The sequence below is a fragment of the Choloepus didactylus genome, chromosome 19, assembly GCF_015220235.1.
Source record: "Choloepus didactylus isolate mChoDid1 chromosome 19, mChoDid1.pri, whole genome shotgun sequence".
Lineage (NCBI taxonomy): Eukaryota > Metazoa > Chordata > Mammalia > Pilosa > Megalonychidae > Choloepus > Choloepus didactylus.
Genome location: NC_051325.1, coordinates 65771253 through 65789528, shown reverse-complemented (window position 1 = coordinate 65789528; position 18276 = coordinate 65771253). Strand labels below are relative to the sequence as shown.

At 43.8% G+C, this 18276-nt stretch overlaps 1 protein-coding gene and 1 pseudogene across 6 annotated transcripts in view; both read right to left on the bottom strand.

Annotated features, from left to right (window-relative positions):
• The window catches only part of RTEL1 (regulator of telomere elongation helicase 1), a 49035-nt gene that overhangs the window by 15787 nt on the left and 14972 nt on the right, over positions 1-18276 (bottom strand). For all 6 annotated transcript variants that reach the window (XM_037810979.1, XM_037810980.1, XM_037810984.1 and 3 more), the window contains exons 11-12: positions 1274-1312; positions 1080-1158 (exon numbers count right to left, since the gene is read on the bottom strand). In XM_037810979.1, the coding sequence (XP_037666907.1) occupies positions 1080-1158; positions 1274-1312 (118 nt within the window). The remainder of the gene's footprint in view (positions 1-1079; positions 1159-1273; positions 1313-18276) is intronic.
• Positions 15509-17670, bottom strand: LOC119515174 (annotated as a pseudogene).

Genomic DNA, 18276 nt, shown 5'->3' with positions numbered 1-18276 from the left:
GGAGCACCCGGGCGGAAGGGGAGGCCCCAGCAGGAGCCCCAGAGGCAATGGCAGGTACCACCAGAAAGACAAAGCACAGGGGCAGGTAAGGGGCCTCCGAGCAGAGGCCAGGGAGGTGGGCTGGAAACGGGGGGCTTTCTGGGGGCAGAGAGTCTGAGCAGCATCTCCAGAAACAGGTGGGGTTTTGAAAAGGGTGGAGCAGAGGCAGCAGGACATGGGAGGGGGGGCCATCCCTGCTGGGTCTGGGGTGGCGGGCTGCTGACTCCACAAGAGGGGGACGCGGGAGGTGCAGGACGGGCGGGGGGGGGGGGGGCTAGGAAAGCCAAGCATCAAAGCTTCTCTAGGGAAGCATCTGAGAACCCGTGCAGGAGTCTGAGCACAGAGGAGGAGGCAGGGGCTCCCGGGGGTCAGCCCAGCACCATGGGCGCTGGGCTCTGGTTCAACACCCCTGGGCTGGGGTCCCAATGTGGCCGCTGGATTGTGCCCTCAGGAGGGCCACCAACAACCCCAAGCTGTGCTCTCCTCGTCTGCCAATGGGACGACAAGCCCAGCCACGCTGAGGTGCCAAGAAGCCTGCAGACCCACGGTGGGTGCAGGCCTCTGAGCGGATGGCCGCAGTCACCACATCTCATTCTAAGGAGACAGCATATGGAATCAGGAGTCTCACATAAGAGGCAACTGCCTTGCCAATAAGGGCCTTGACCAGAGTTGAAAGAGAAGGGCCGGGGCAAGGAGAAGTTGCCGAGAGAGATGTAAGGTGCCCAGGTGCACTCTGGAGGCCATGTGGGGTTGTGTGCGCACGCTGCATCATTTCCAAAAGCCTCACGGGCCAAAAGAAAGTTGGCAAGCCTTCCCAGGTCTCCAAAATTAAACAGGAGACCTAACTGGAGGGGAAATCACAGGACCAGAGTGGGATCCCCAGGAAACGGGTTGGAAAAAGCACCAGAGACTCCCCCAGGTCGGCCATGGTCTGGGGGCTGCAGCCAGGAGAGCCCAGGGCCAGCTGGCACCAACCCGCCACTGGCCTCCAGCTCAAGGCAGGATCCTGGGAATAAGGGGCCAGCGGGCCCATCTCTCACCTCCCGGGCTTGGTGACCCCACTGTCATCTCCTGGCAGCCGGATGGCATCGATGGCCCCCTCCAGGTGAAGGAGGATCACTGTGAGGCAAGGGGGTGCTGGGGCAGGCTCCACACACCCAGACTGCTGGGCTCCCTTCAGCCTCTCGCCCACGCTCTGTACCCAGTAGGAGATGGGGGGCGGGGGGGCACTTACTCTTCAGCTTTGCAAGGTCTTCAAGCTCCATGTTCAGCCCTGCACAAGAGAGAAGCAGTGGGCAAGCCGTTACGGATACCCTCCTTCGCCAAGCTTGTGACCTTTCGAGCCCAGGTTCTGGGTGGTGGTGGAGACACAGATGGGACAGAGGCGGCCAGGGAAAACCCCTCCATCAGAATCTGAACTGGAATCATCATGGGAGCTCGTGAAGAAGTAAGCACGAGAGCAACTACCTGCAGGTGAATGCACAGGGGGCTGCATCCCCCAGCCCCGGCCACTGAGCCACCCCAGAGACAACGAGCAGCCCGGTGCCCCGCTGAGGGTTGAGAGCCACTTCTGCTAAAGGCCCACGGCCTCTGGGGCGGGCAATGCGCACGAGTGTGGGACGTCCTGACCTCCAGGCAGCGAGGGAGCCACAGAAAACCGTGGACGCCAGAGCAAAAGAGCTCAGGCATCCGTGTGAGACTAGACAGTGGACAGCTGAGCTCCGGTGACAGGGAGTCACAAGGGATGGAATCCGATCAGGTATGCTCACGTGCATTCACTGATGATACTAAGCAACCATCCACCTTCTGAGGAGGACAGGGACTGATTTACTATTTGAAAACTGGGAAAATATAGGGAAAAAGAAGCATTTATCTTGACTTTTCTATATGAATGGTTTCACCAAAGAGCTTGTGAGGTGAAGAGTATCTCACTCAAGCTCGTCAGCACATCTCCACTGGGCAATCCCTGGCCCTGACCGTCCACAGCTGCAAACACCTGAAAGGAGCGAGAGGCGGACGTGGGCCCCCCCCCCAACAGAGAGCACACGCCTGAGACTGAGCCCGAGTCTGCCGGGCTCTGGGTCCAGCTGCCAATGTGCAGGAAGCAGCAGGGGAGGGCAGCCACGCAGTTCAGAAGAGGGACACACTGTAGGTCAAACAACCTGGGTCACACGAGGTGAAAGGACAAGAAGGAGGTGCATACCAAAAGCCACTTAAGGCCTACCCTGCTCAAGATGGTGGACTGAGGGGCTTCAGGGCTCCATCCCTCCACAGGAGATCTGGACAACCAGCAAGAACTGCAGAAACATCCTTCTCAAAGCTCCAGAAAACAGTTAAAGGACTGCTGTGGCAGGGTGAGAGCTGATCGAGAAGGCTACCTGCCTGTAATTATACCTAAGAGTCACCCCCAGAGAGGCTCTGCTGTTGATCAGGTGTGGCCCCTCTCAGCCAACTCTGCAGGTAAACTCACTGCTCTCCCTGCTATGTGGAACGTGACTCCCAGGGTTAGTAAGTCTCCCTGGCAACGTGGGATGTGACTGCCAGCGATGAGCCCAGCCCTGGCTGCATGGGACCGAGAAAGCCTTCCTGACCAAAAGGGAAAAATGAAATAAAACAAAGTTTCAATGGCTGAGAGGTTTCAAAGGGAGTGGAGAGGTCACTCTGGTGGTTATTCTTATACATTATATAACCCCTTTTAGTTTTGTGTATTGGAATAGCTAGAAGGAAATACATGGAACTGTTGAACTGCAACCCAGTAGCCTTGATTCTTGAAGACAGTTGTATAACTATGTAGTTTACACTGTGTGACTGAAAACCTTGGGGCTCACACTCCCTTTATCCAGTTTCAGTGGCTGAGAGATTGCACATAGAATCGAGGGGTCACTCTGGAAGTTACTCTTATGCAAGCTTTAGCCAGATATTGCAAACTACCACAGCACACCAAGCCCCAACCAACAGTGTTCCTGAAAACCCGATAGAGTGCACTGGGCTCTATCTAAGTCTCTACAAAAGTTTTTCTGAGTAAGTTTATTTTTTCAGAAACTTAGGAATCCAGAATGATCCCATGCCAGATGAACCCTGAAGCCCAGAGGTGCTCATCTCTCCAAGAACGTCACCAGGTTCGTGCCTCCACCCCAGAAGGTCGACACCCCTTTCTAGCACAAAGAAGTTAGAACGGCCGTCGCCAGATGTCCCTGAAGCCTGAGAGAAAGATCAGATGAGAGGGAGGAGATGTAACGAGAAATTTGGATTTAACAAATGACTGTGACTACTGACTCTTATACAGATACTTCTTTTTAGTGTCTAGTGTTTTAGAATAGACAGAAGAAAATACCTGAAGTTGTTGAACTGTAATCCAGTAGCCCTCATCTTTGATAATGATTGTATAACTATATAGCCCCAAAAAAGTCAGTTTTTGTGTGGATCTGCTGTTGGATGTGTTGTTCTGTTCCACCAAGCTATTATCTGTCTTTGACAATACTGCACTGTCTCAGTTAACCCACCTCGATTGTAACTCTTAAAATTGGGTACAGTGTGATTCTAGTGGTCAGTAAGAGGGGGAAGTAAGGGGTATGGGATGTGTGGGGGCTTTTTGTTTCTTATTTTTCTTGAATAATGCAAATGTTCTAAAAATGATCATGGTGATGAATGCCCAACTACATGATGATACAGTGAACCACTGATTCTATACGTTGGATGGATTGTATGGTACGTGAATATATCTCAATAAAATTACATTAAAAAAGAAAAAAAGAAAAAGGCTACTTGAAAGTGGTGGGCTCTCAAGGCACCGCGGCTGGCACCCTCCTGCCCCGTATGCCCAGTGTGGGTCCTGGTCCTGGCGCACACTGGGCACAGGGAGGACTGGCCCAGTCCTTCTGGGGGTGGCTGAGGGGCTCTCATCCCAGAACCCACCCTGGGTGTAGAAAAGGCGGCTCCCTGAGCTCTCCTGCGGACAGGAGTCACTCGAGGCTGCCCGGGACTCGGGCTGCTGGCTCCAGGGCACACAGTGCAGTGCCCTGACCACAAGGCCACCGTTTCTGAGAGAAGAGGAGAACTTTGCATCTGGGGAAATGGGGGAATTCCTAGGGCCACCTCCGCCTGCCCAAGACAAGAGGCAGGAGCAGAAAGGATCAGGGAGGCTCCCGTGCTGGCCGGAGCTGCCCTCGAACCCAATGCCCGAAGAGGCACACTCCTATGTGTCACCCTGCAAAGACTGAGAGAGGTGCTTCATTTTCTTCCTTTTTCTGTTAGCTCCTGGCATTCAAGGAAGCTCCGTCGTAACACTAGCTGGACACCGGCTTAAGGAACACAGGCTGCAGAGTCTAAATTCCAGCGATAATACATGAAAATGTCAAAATGTCCAGGTTTCAGCAAAGGATTACAAAACAAACAAAGAAACAGGAAGTGACGGCCCAGGGGTAGGAGAAGATGAAAGCACTAGAAACCATCAATGAGGACAGACCTGGGACACACCAGACAAATCCCCAAATCCCAAAAAGTCCTAAATATGCTCAAAGAACTAAAGGAAATCAGGAAAGTGATAGACGAACACAAAGAGAATATCATGAAAATACATGAAAAGGAACCAAACTGAGCTGAAGACCACAGCAACAGAGACTGAAAATTCCCTAGAGGGGCTCAACAGCAGACGGGGGCTGGCGGCAGAAAGAATCCAACCCGTGGACAGTGGGAACCCTCCAGTCTGAGGCGCAGAAAGAGGAACGAATGAAGCAAAGTGGCTGAGATCTCAAATAGAGTTGAGAGGTCACTCTGGAGGTTATTCTTATGCATTATATAGATATCCCTTTTTAGTTTTTAGTGTATTTGGAAGAGCTAGAAGGAAATACCTGAAACTGTTGAACTGCAACCCAGTAGCCTTGATTCTTAAAGATGATCATAAACCTATGTAGCTTACGTGGTGTGACTGCGTGACTGAAAACTCTGTGGCTCCCACTCCCTTTATCCAGTGTATGGACAGATGAGTAGAAAAATGAGGACAAAAAGTAAATGAATAATAGGGAGAGATGGGGATTAGGGGGTGTTTTGGGTATTCTTTTTTACTTTAACTTTTTTCTTATTCTTTTTTGTGTGTGGTAATGAAAATGTTCAAAAATTGATTGTGGTGATGAATGCACACTATATAATGGTGCTGTGAACAACTGACTACACCATGGATGACTATATGGTTTGTGAATATTTATCAATAAAATTGAATTTTTAAAAAAGCAAACAAAAACAAAAACAAGGGAGAGATTAAGACATTCCCTGATAAATAAGAGCTGAGGGAGTTCGTCACCACTAGACGAACCCTACATGAGATGTGAAACACTTCTACAGATTGAAAGGAAAGGAAACTAGACAACAGATCGAAGCCATAGGAAGAAATAAAGATCTCTGATGAGGGTAACAATAAATATAAATACCAGTACTTCTGTATATTTGATTTGTAACTCCGCTTTTTATGTCTTACAGGATATAAAAGGCAAATGCATGAAACGTTATGATAAATCGGTGGTTCGAAACTCAGGATATATTGGCAACTTGTGATAAGAACCATATAAAGGTGCGGGATGGAGGGCATAGGAACACGGTCTGTGTATACAGTTGAAATTAAGTTGATACTGAAGTAAGTAAGAGACATACAGATTTAGGATGCTAAATTTAAGTCCCATGGTAACTACAAAGAAAATACTGGAGAATATGCAAACTCACAGAGACAGAAGGTAAATCACAGGTTGTCAGGACGGGGGCAGGGGGTGAGGCAGGGTTTGCATCTGGGAGATGGGAAAGTTCTAGCAATGGAAAGTGGTGAGGAACCACAATAGCATCAACAGGAGTAAACCCACTGACCGGTGTGCTTGGGAGGAGTGGAGATGGGGAGGTGTATGTGGTACACATGTTTCACACATTAAAATGTAAAAAAAGGGCAACTGAAGAGACAAGGACAATTAAATGCAATATGTGACCCTGGATAGGATCTATTAAGGGAGGAGACGAAAAGCACAAATGGCCATTTTAGGGATATGTGAAAAAACTGGAATATAGATTGCAAGTTTTAGATCAATGTTAAATTTCTTGAACTTGATAACTGCACTAAAAGTCTAATTCCTAAGAATATCCCTGTTCTTAGAAAACGAGCATGGCAGTATCAAGTGTTCAAGAGAATGATGTATATACAACCTACACTCAAGTGTTAGAAAAAGGATTTAGAGATAAAGGAATAGAAAGAGTGACAGATTGACGGACAGATAGAATGATACAGCACATGTGGCAAAATGTTAAAACTGGTTGATCTGGGTATCTGGTGGGATAGGGATGTGTTGTAGTTCTCTGGGGGTTACATTATTTCTGTAACTGTCATATAAGTTTGAAAACATTTCAACATACAAAGTTTAAAAAAAACAAAACAAAACAAAACACGTAAGGCCCAGTTCTGAAGCACAAGGAGGAAGCATATCCTACTAATTACAACTAATAAACCCAGCACGCCCAGCCACATAGAGAAGACTCTGAAAGGTGGAGAAGAGAAGGCAGACTGGCCAGGAACCCTGGGACGTGAGTGTGCTGGTTTGAATGTATTATGTCCCCCAGAAAAAGCCATATTCTTTGATGCAATCTTGTGGGGCAGACATAATAGTGGGGATTAAGTTGGAACGTTTGGATTAGGTTGTTTGCATGGTGATGCACCCACCCAACTGTAGATGATAACTGACGGGATATTTCCATGGAGGCGTGGCCCCACCCATTCAGGGTGGGCCTTGATCAGTGGAACCAAATAAATGAGCTGATGAGCAGGGGCAAGTGAGTGCAGCTGTGAGTGATGTTTTGAAGAGGAGCAAGCTTGCTAGAGAGGAACGTCCTGGGAGAAAGCCATTTTGAAACCAGAACTTTGGAGCAGACGCCAGCCACGTGCCTTCCCAGCTAACAGAGGTTTTCCGGATGCCATTGGCCATCCTCCAGTGAAGGTACCCGATTACTGATGTGTTACCTTGGACACTTTATGGCCTTAAGACTGTAACTGTGTAGCCAAATAAACCCCCTTTTTATAAAAGCCAATCCATCTCTGGTGTTTTGCAGTCCGCAGCATTAGCAAACTAGAACAGTGAGAATGGCTGGCACTGAACTCCCTGGAGTTTGCCTGGTGAGGATTTGCTACATGTCCTGGCCTGGGCACCAGGAAAGCCCACAACCAATGGGCACAGACAAAAAAACAAAGCCCAAAGAAGGGGCTACTCTCTCCACCCAAAGGGCCAGGAGGGGGAGGGCCCTGCTGGACAGAATCCTCTGATTACAGCCACCCTACTCCACCCACACACCAAGAAGAAGCTGTGCCCCACCCTCCCCACACCAGAAGAGCGGCAATGGAGACCTCATCCCCACGTGTACCCTACAAACATCAGCAAAACGCCAGTCAATGGAGTGCCGCTCCAGAGAGTGTGGGAAGGAGCCCTGCTGACTACCCATCCCTGGTACCAAGAAGCAAAAGACAGAAGAGAGGTGGCTGCTTGCTGACAACTAGAGATGTGGGGAAGGGGCTACAGACAAGAGGGGGGTGGAGAAAGGGATTCTTTACGTCTATGTATAAAATGCTGGGCACACCCAAGTAGCCCCCATGTGAAAACTGAGAACAGAACCATAATGTGGAATCCCACCTGGAGTTCAGATTGGTCTCTTGGTAGCACAAAAGTGGGCAGATGAAAGGCTCTGAAAACTGAACTGACATTCAAACCACGGCCCCCAAGAGGAGGGGGATCTTCTGAACCTAAACAGGTTGACTGACTGCTGAAACAGGAGATTCAAATAGGAATCTGAGGCTCATAGCAAAATACTTTAAATGGCTAGGATGCAATCCAAAATAACTTGTCATAAAAAGAACTAAGAAAATCTCAACTTTTGAGTGAGAAAAGACAACCAACAGATACCAACATGGAGATGGAACAGATGTTGGAATAATCTGACAAGAACTTTAAAGGAGCAATCATAAAAATGATCCAAACACACACACATATTCTTGAAACAAATGCAAAATTAGAAGGCCTCAGCAAAGAAATAAAGATATAAAGAACCAAACGGAAATTTTAGAAATGAAAAATACAACAACCAAAAGAAAAAACTCCCCAGATTGCCTCAAAAACAGAATGGAGATGACAAAGGAAATGATCCAGTGAACTTAAAGATACATTTACTGAGATTATCCAGCCAGAACACCAGAGAAAAGACTCTAAAAAAAAAAAAAAAAAAAAATCTACCAGCTGAGAAATAAAGAAAGGAGAGAGAGATTGGGAGAAGTGCACAGAACAGAAGAGTTTTAGTAAGGCTAACTAAAAGGAAATAGAGAGAGGAAAAAAATCTGAAAATAAAAACCAAAGGATAAGATGGCTGATTCAAGAACTGCTTTCACAGTAATAACATTGAATGTGAATGGATTAAACTCCCCAATTAAAAGATATAGATTGGCAGAGTGGATTAAAAAATACAAACCATCAATATGTTGTTTACAAAAGACTCATCTTAGACCTAACGATGCAAAGAAATTGAAAGTGAAAGGATGGAAAAAAATATTCCATGCAAGCTACAGCCAAAACAAAGCAGGGGTAGCAATATTAATTTCAGATAAAATAGACCTTAAATCCAAGGATGTTACAAGAGACAAAGAAGGACACTATATACTAATAAAAGGGACAATTCACCAAGAAGAAATAAAAATCATAAATGTGTACGCACCCAATCGAGGTGCTGCAAAGTACATGAGACAAACATTGGCAAAGCTGAAGGAAGCAACAGATGTTTCCACAATAATTGTAGGAGACTTCAATAGGACACTCGCTCCTATAGATAGATCAACCAGACAGAAGACCAATAAGGAAACTGAGAACATAAACAATGTGATAAATGAATTAGACTTATCAGACATATATAGAACATTACATCCCAAATTACCAGGATATACATTCTTCTCGTGTGCTCATGGAACTTTCTACAGGATAGATCATGTTCTGGGGCATAAAACAAGCCTGAACAAATTTAAAAAGATTGAAATTATTCAGAACACATTCCCCAACCACAGTGGAATACAAAAGAAGTTAGTAACTATCAAAGATCCAGAACTTTATCTGGAGGCTAAATAGCACACTCCTAAACAATTGTTGGTCAAAGAAGATATTGCAAGAGAAATTGCTAAGTACCTAGAGATGAATGAAAACGAGAACACAACATATCAAAACTTATGGGATGCAGCAAAGGCAGTATTGAGGGGAAAATTTACAGCTGTAAATGCATAAATTAAAGAGGAAGAAAGAGCTAAAATCAAAGAACTAATGGATACAACTCAAGACACTAGAAAATGATCAGTAAACTAATCCTAAAGCAAGTAGATGAAAAGAAATAACAAGGATTAAAGCAGAAATAAATGATAAGGAAAAAAAAACACAAGAGAATAAATAAAACCAAAAGTTGGTTCTTTTAGAAGATCAACAAGATCAACAAACCCTTAGCTAGACTGACAAAATCAAAAAGAGGGAAGACCCAAATAAATAAAACAGAGGGGGGATATTACTACAGATCCTCAAGAAATAAAAAAAAAAAATCATAAGAGGATACTATGAACAACTGTATGCCAACAAACTAGATAATTTAGAGGAAATGGATAATTTCCTGAAAACATACAAACAACCTAGAGTGAACAGAAAACAAACAGAAGATCTCAACAAACCCATCACAAGTAAAGAGATCCAATCAGTTATTAAAAAGCTTCCTACAAATAAAACCCCAGGACCAGATGGGAATTCTGCCAAACTCTCATTATTTGCAGATGATTATGATCTTATACTTGGAAAACCCTGAGAAACCAATGACACACCTACTTGAACTAATAAACAAATTTGGAAAAGTGGTGGGACATAAGATTAATGCACATAAGTCAGTAATGTTCCTATACAGTAGAAATGACATAACTGAAGAGACACTCAAGAAAAAGATTCCATTCTCAGTAGCAACTAAAAAATTTAAGTACCTAATAATTAACTTAACCAAGGATGTAAAAGACCTCTACACAGAAAATCACATAGTTCTACTAAAAGAAATAAAAGGGGACCTAAAGAGATGGAGAGATATTCCGAGTTCCTGGATAGGAAGGCTAAATGTCGTTAAGATATCAATCCTACCCAAATTTATCTACAGATTCAATGCAATTCCCATCAAAATTCCAACAATTTACTTTGCAGACTTGGAAAAGCTAGTCATCAAACTTATTTGGAAGGGAAAGTTGCCCCGAATTGCTAAAAACATTCTAAAAAAGAAAAAGTGGAAGGACTTACACTGCCTGACTTTGAAAGCTATTATAAAGCCACAGTAGTCAAAACAGCATGGTATAGGCACAAAGACAGACGTATTAATCAATGGAATCAAATTGAGAATTCAGAAATAGACCCCCAGATCTATGGTCGATTGATTTTTGACAAGGCCCCCAAATCCACTGAACTGGGACATAACAGCCCCTTCAACACACAGGCTGGGAGAACTGGGTATCTATATCCAAAAGAATGAAAGAGGACCCCTACCTCAAACCCTACACAAAAATTAACTCAAAATGAATCAAAGACCTAAATATAAAAGACAGTACCATAAAACTCCTAGAATATAATGTAGGTAAACACCTTCAAGACCTATTATTAGGAGGTCACTTCTTTGACCTTACACCCAAAGCACAAGCAACAAAAGAAAAAAAATAGATAAGTGGGAACTCCTCCAAATTAAAAGTTTCTGCGCCTCAAAAAACTTTGTCAAAAAGGTGAAGAGGCAGCCAACTCAAGGGGAGAAAATATTTGGAAACCATATATCTGATAAGATACTGATATCATTCATATATAAAGAAATCCTACAACTCAACAACAGTAGTACAAACAGCTCAATTATAAAATAGGCAAAAGATATGAAAAGGTATTTTTCTGAAGAGGAAATACAAAAGACTTAAAAACACATTAAAAAATGTTCATCTTCACTAGCTCTTAGGGAAATGCAAATCCAAACCACAATGAGATACTGTTTCACACCAATAAGAATGACTGCCATTAAACAAACAGGAAACAATAAATGCTAGAGAGAATGTGGAGAAATTGGAACACTTATTCATTGCCGGTGGGAATGTACAGTTGCTGTGGAAGACAGTTTGACGGTTTCTCAAGAACACTAGATATTGAATTACCCTGTGGCAATTCTACTTCTCAGTATCCACCCAGAAGATCTGAAAGCAGTGACACAAACAGACGTTTGCACACCAATGTTCATAGCGACATTGTTCACAATTGCCAAGAGATGGAAACAATCCAAGTGTCCTTCAGCAGATGCGTGAATAAAATGTGGTATACACATACCATGGAACACTATGCAGCAGTAAGAAGCAATGAGGTCCTGAAACATACGGCAACATGGATGAACCTTGAAGATATAATTCTGAGTGACATAAGTCAGACACAAAAGGAGAGATAATGTATGTTACTACTTCTACAAACTATCTGAACAACGTAAAATCAATGTCTTACAATACAGAATATTGGGGACCTAGTGATAGACAGCTAGTGAGGGGGAATGATAAGTAATATGTTCATATACGTTAATGATGGTGAATTCAAAGGTATGGGAATGGACAGGGATGACGACTGTTTGTTAATGGGATTATAAGTATCAGAGCTGCACTGAAAGTGAATAGGATTGAAAGGGGCTGTTTAAAGGCATGTTTCCCACAGATCAGCATTACAAATATAGATAGGGTCTTGCATGATATACTTCTGGGGTATGACAGTAGCACAGAGAGTTGAAAACAGAAGGGTATACGGGAAAAATCTACATATTGCATCCTAGGGACTATACTTAATAGGAATACCATACTAGTACCACACAAATATAAGGGAAAAATAATTAAGGGCTGACAAGAGCTATGAGATGTTTTGGGTCATGAGTTTTGTTTAAAATGGAGAGTAAAGAGAATTGTACAACTAAGTGATGATAACGTGAAATATGGATGGATTATCGTGGACATAACATAACGCTGTGTGAACTTGGGAACCCCCTATTTTATAAGTCAAGCCCTCGATCTTGAGGCTTGCTCAGGTGAAACTTATGGTTTAAGGGAAGGTTAAGCCCACCTGTAATTATGCCTAGGAGTCACCTCCAGAGAACCTCTTTTGTTGCTCAAATACAGACTTTCTCTCTCTAAGCCCAACTCTGCAAATAAATCCATCACCCTCCCCTCAACATGCAACAGGACACTCCAGATGAATGAGTCTTCCCCTGGCGCTGTGGGACACAGATTCCACAAATGAGCCTGACCCTGGATTGAGGGGTTGAGAATGCCTTTTTGACCAAAAAGGGGAAAAGAAAGCAACAAAATAAGGTTTCAGTGGCTAAGAGACTTCAAATAGAGTCGAGATGCTGTCCTGGAGGTTTCCCCTATGCAAGTTTCACCCAGATATGCCAAATGACCACAGTATAAGCCAAAGTCAACAGTAGTCCCGAAAACCTTAAAGAATACTCCGATCCCTATCTGGGACTCTATAAAAGTTTCACTCACTAAATTTATTCTTCAGAAACTTAAATTCTTCAGAGAGCTCTTATGCCAGCTAAGTCCCAAAACCCAGAGGTAACAGCCTCTTCAAGAACATCAACTAGATGTGTCCTCTTTTCTCATAAAGTTGACATCCCTTTTTCAACATGAACAGGTTAGGATGGTCACAGCCTAGACATCCCTGAAGACTGGGAAAGTGATTAAACTAAAGGAAGGGGTAGCAGTAGACAAGATGAAATTTAACAAAGCATTATAAATACTGAATCTTTATATAATTTTCTTTTTCTTAGTTGCTGGGATATTAGAATAGCTAGAAGGAAAGAATTGAAATGGTGGAACTGTAATACATAGCATCCTTTGAAATTTGTTCTACAGCTACTTGCTAAATTGTAATTTGAAAGCTATCACCTTTTTGCATATATGTTGTATTTCATAATAAGGAAATAACTGAAATTAGGGTACTATAACTCATAATAACTTTGGAAATTTCCTATATAATTACTTATTAAAGCATACTTTGAAAGATAGTATTTTTTGTATATATGATCTCTATCAAAATAAGGAAATAACTGACACTATGGAACTGTAACCTACAATATTCTTTGAAATTTGTTCTCTACTAGTTAAATTTCAAGTGGAAAGTTATCACTTCAATGTATATGTTATATTCTACAATAATAAATATGAAAAAACAATTTTAAAAAATTGCTAAGATGGTAAATTTTATGTTATATATATATATATATATAACCATATAGTAAACAACAAAAAGAAATTGGTGAGGCTTATAAAGCACCATAGTCCATAATTCCTGACTCGGCCACCATTAGAGATGCCCCTTCTGGCCCTGTGTGTTGTGGACGTCCCAAGAACGCAGCTCAAGTCCACAGATGCCCGCCCCACCCCGTGACCAGCCTCGGCCCCAGCCAGGTGCACGGGCGGCCACGTCCCAGCGCGGGCAAGTGCCATGGCCCAGCAGACGCTCCGCCGAGGCGTGCTACCCCACTCCTTTCTTTCCCTTTCTTCTGGTCCCATGTGTGTGCTTCTAACAGCTTTCTTCTTTTTAAAAACTGTGGTAACATATATATGACACAAAACTTGCAGTACAACCATTAAGTGTACAACTTAGTGGCGTTACTTTTACAATGGCTGTGTTATCATCACCATCTTGCATGACTCTTCACCCATTAAGCATTCACTCCCCATCCCCTCCCCACGGCCCCTGGGAACCTCTCATCTACTTCCCTTTTATTTTTCCCCCAAAATTTTGTATTGAGTCATACAAATTGTCTTCATATATAACTGCATAACTGGAATCTCCTTCTCCCAGATATCATAGCAGACCAATTACTACTCATCACCAAATTTAAACATATATCCACTTGTGAGTTCTAAACAGCTAATGTTAGGCACTAGCTTAAGCCTCTAAATCTTGTGCCTTGTTGATCTGGTATGGACGTGAACAGTTCCAATGCCTCGAGTTGTCCCTGAATTTCTCTCTCTTCAAAATTCCATACAGTAATTGACTTTAATGCCCTCAAATGAAGATAAAACTGATTATTTAGAGCTTAGAAATCAGCTACACTGTATGATCACTAAGAACAGAGATGTGAGTCACACGTATTATACCCCTCAAACTATCTCCCACCATGTGCAGAATTCTCAATTCTAATTGATGAACTAATTAATCTAAGGATCAAACAGATGACAGTGATAGTCTTAGAAACACAGATTCATTATTTTTCTTTTATACAGTACAAGTCTGCTGTCTTAAAGATCTTTCCAGCAATGTTTCCTGCTGCCTTGACTATCTTTAGTTATATAGCTGTCAGTTTCTTGCTTGATGCTACAAACACTTCCCTAGGTTCTTTTTTTTTTTTTTTTTTTAGTGATTTAAAATCATAACACTTTATTTAGTTTATGATTCTGGTTATAGGCTGAGTAGATCTTATCTGGCCAACTTAGCTTATCTCTGCTGGGTTCTTGTGCATCTGGCTTTTTGTTGCGTTCTTCTGGCAGCTGGATGATCTAGGATGGCCTCATTTATGGTTGGCAGAGTGTTGGTGAGGACAACAAAGGTGACTGGGTCGCACGTCTCTCATCATCCATGAAGTTGCCTAGGTTCTTATTAGTAATGAGGAGCTAAGGCTCTAAACTAGTTTAAATGTGGTTGAAATACTGTTATAATAGAATTCTAGAGTATTTCTTTTCTACCTTCACACTTCTCCGAAGTGCTAAGTTTCCTGTAAGATTTTTGTCCTGCACAGATTCAAATGCTAAGTCTTTCAACTTTTGGATGGCTTGAGTATCATAAAGCATGATTTGTTTGGTAGCAAAAACCTTTCCAGGAGTTTCAAAAAGAGACTGCCACTCAGACCTAAAAGAATTACAACATTTGCTTTTCTTTAAACCCACAACAAACATCATTAGTTATAATGAGAAACACAAAAACCAAAAATAGTAAGTCAAGCTATGCACTTTTTAAGAGGTGCTACACAGAGTTCTCTTTTTAAAGTGGACAGAAACACGGCTTTGTTAGATTCCAGAAGAAGAAACTAACATGTAAAAGGAGTTTCTAACTCAGGGGCCCCACAGCTTATCTCACAAGAAAACAGGTGCCCCCTAGACTAAACAATGAAGGCTGCTCAAAGCTCTTCAAGGCTGTCCCAGTGGCCCCTCAAAGACAGGTAAGGCAAGGACAGATATGCCCATAAAACAACCAACCAAAAAGGCCTGCTCTCCCTAGGTAGATAACACAGCTGCTTTCCTAAAAAGAATATTGTCTCAGAATTCTACCAACCACTCAGCCCAAAACTAGACAGGCACTCACCCAATTGAGGCACAGAACATCACAGCAGACACCCTATCCAACGTGGGTTCCTTCTTTCGTTAAAAAATGCTGCTCTCAGATAGAGAGCGGGAGCCATTATCTTTTTCTTCTTTTCTGCTGGCTCCCACCTGCTTTCTTCCTCTAACAAATCTTAAACTTTATACTTAAACTTTGACTCGCTGCATTGTATGAATTCTTGAACAGCTCCGAACCTAACAGGCTTCTGTCTCATTTAATGTTCAATACATGATACATTACTCTTAGAACTTTTGCCTTTAACTCCTCACATACCAAGTTCCAACATCAAAACAGTCCTGATTCCAGAACAGGGGCTTCACCACCAGTGTTCACAGCTGTTTGCCCCTAGGACGCAGCTCCCACCGTGCACAGGCAGCAAGGCCTGATGCTCTGAGCAGGGCTCTGTCAAAGCTCCAACAAACTGAGGTGAACCGAGCAGGACCCTGGTAAAGAAATCTTCAGATGGGAAACTCAACAGACGTGTTTATTAAAGCTCAAAGACCGACCCATTAAACAGAAAGGCTACACTGAGTTCAGTGGTTGTGATGTCAAGGAGGCACTTATGCAATTTCACTCAAAGCTCCTGGCGCCTCTTCTGAGTGGAAACGCAGTCTGAGAGGGCCTAAAAACCATTTTGGCAGGCCCAGCTCTTCTCAAGAACACAATGGAGCCAAGGGAAAGAATTAGGAAGCAACTAATGTAAATGCACTGCTGTGTGTGTCTCTGGGGGAAAAATAAACTTGTACAAGGAAATGGCTGCCCGAGCCAATGATTTAAATTAAAGAAGAGATTTAGTAATCAGCAATGGTTCCCAAGTGTTTACCTTAGAAGCGGTAAAGAAAGGCAAAATCCTGAAAGGAAGAGTAAAATAACCTCATGGGAGAAAGCTTCATGGTATTTTACATGCTTCTGTTTGCTCTCGCCCGTCCCACTACTTCTGGATTAAATGTGCACTTTGTAGAAAAGCCAGGCTCCCAGAAGGAACACTGTTTCGATCCTATCTTTTTCCAGCCAAGTCCCTGCAAACACAGGGCCTGACTTCCCAAATCTTGTCACTCCATAAGCTGCAACAGGAGTCAGCTCCTTGCTATTTGGTGAACCTCAACACGATCTCTTCAAGTTTCTCTGCACGATTTCTGCTTCTTGAGGAAGCACAGTGTAAACAGAAGACTGAGGTCTTGCTCTAGAATCATCCCAGGAAACTGAAGTTGAAAAATAATGTGGATTGCACAGTATACATAGTCCTCTGGGTATAAACAACTTACATTAATCAATTAATATCAGCAATGGCACTCAAAACATTGGTAAGCCAAATTCTAATGTGATAATTTAAAAGTAGACAGTGCTCCACTGGGTTAATAAATCAGAATTAACTAAGAGACAATACTTTAAATACCACATCATTGGAAACCCCTGGCAGGTATGTTCTCCTCTTCAGTTACTTTAAAGGCAACGTCAGGACAGGACAAAGAGCAAGCACCGTGCTTGCTAGGGCAGGTTACTCGACTCCTTGGATTAAGCCCTGCAGTTCAAAGATAAATGTTTTCATTCTTCCCTTCGAGTTACTGAATCTCTCTTCTTCTGGAACAGTGATTTTAGCCTCTTCCACACACTGCTTTAGGGTTTAGATTTTTTCTCCATGGCCAGTACTGCCTCCTTTTCTTTCCTCTGTATCTCCCATACAAGGATATGGAGACATCATCAGTGTAGTGGCACTTTGCAGCAGATGTCTCGAAAAAGGGACAGCTGAATTCTAGGGTCAAAGCCAATCCTTCTTCTCTGGTAACCTGTCTTAGCTGTTTCAGGTCAGACCTGTTTCCCACAAGAACCACAGGTGTATCATCAGTACATCAAACGCGATGAATAAGCTGTTTCAACTCCCGAAGGTCACAGAAACTTCCACGATCCCTGACAGAATAACAGATGGCAAACCCTTCTCCTGCCCTCCTATACTGATTCCGTGTGGCCGTAAACTCTGTCAGTCCAGCTGTATCCAAAACGTCCGGATGGCAAGGCTCATCATCAATGCGGACCTGGGTTTCATAAGCATCTTCTATGGTAGGGTCGTGACCTTCTGAGACTCAGTGGCGGACGAACTCGTGGTCATGGCCTGTTCCCTCCCCTACCAGCACCCAGAGCCACTAGTCCACTCCCGTGAGAGCCCTGCAGGGCTGCTACAACAGCCACCAACTCTGCGAGATCCAGGACCCATTCTCCTCTTGGGAAAATGTACCCAGAGGAAAAGTCCCCACCTGATTCTCCCCCACTCGCCCCGGCCAGAAAGGAAGGCCGCAGCCAGCTCTGGTCACCGGCTCATTTTCCTTCTCTCACTGTGAGACACTAGCACTGACATGACCCCTCCTGTGGCCCGGGGAAGGTGGCACCACCCACGCCCACGCCTTGGCGGGAGAGGCTCGAATCTACTTGCTGTCTCTATAAATTTGCCATTTCTGGATACTTCATGTAAGTGAAATTACACATAACTGTCCTTCTGTACCCTGCTCATTTCATTCAGCATAGTGTTTCCAAGGTTCATCCTTGTAGCACACATGGGAACCTCCTCCTTTTATGGCAGAGTCCTGCATCGCTGTGCGTGTAGTAAAGACCACACTCTGCGGATCCGTTCGTCTGCTGACCCACACCTGGGCTGTCTCCACCTCTGGGCGACCCTGAACAACACTGCAATGGACACGGGTGTGCAAGAGTCTGCAGAGGAAGACGGCTATGCAATGCCATGAGCCCCGCGTCCAGTCAAGGGGGTAACGGTCGGCATGAGTTGTGGCCCTCATCACCGGCTGAGGTAGAGCCTGGCAGATTTCTCACA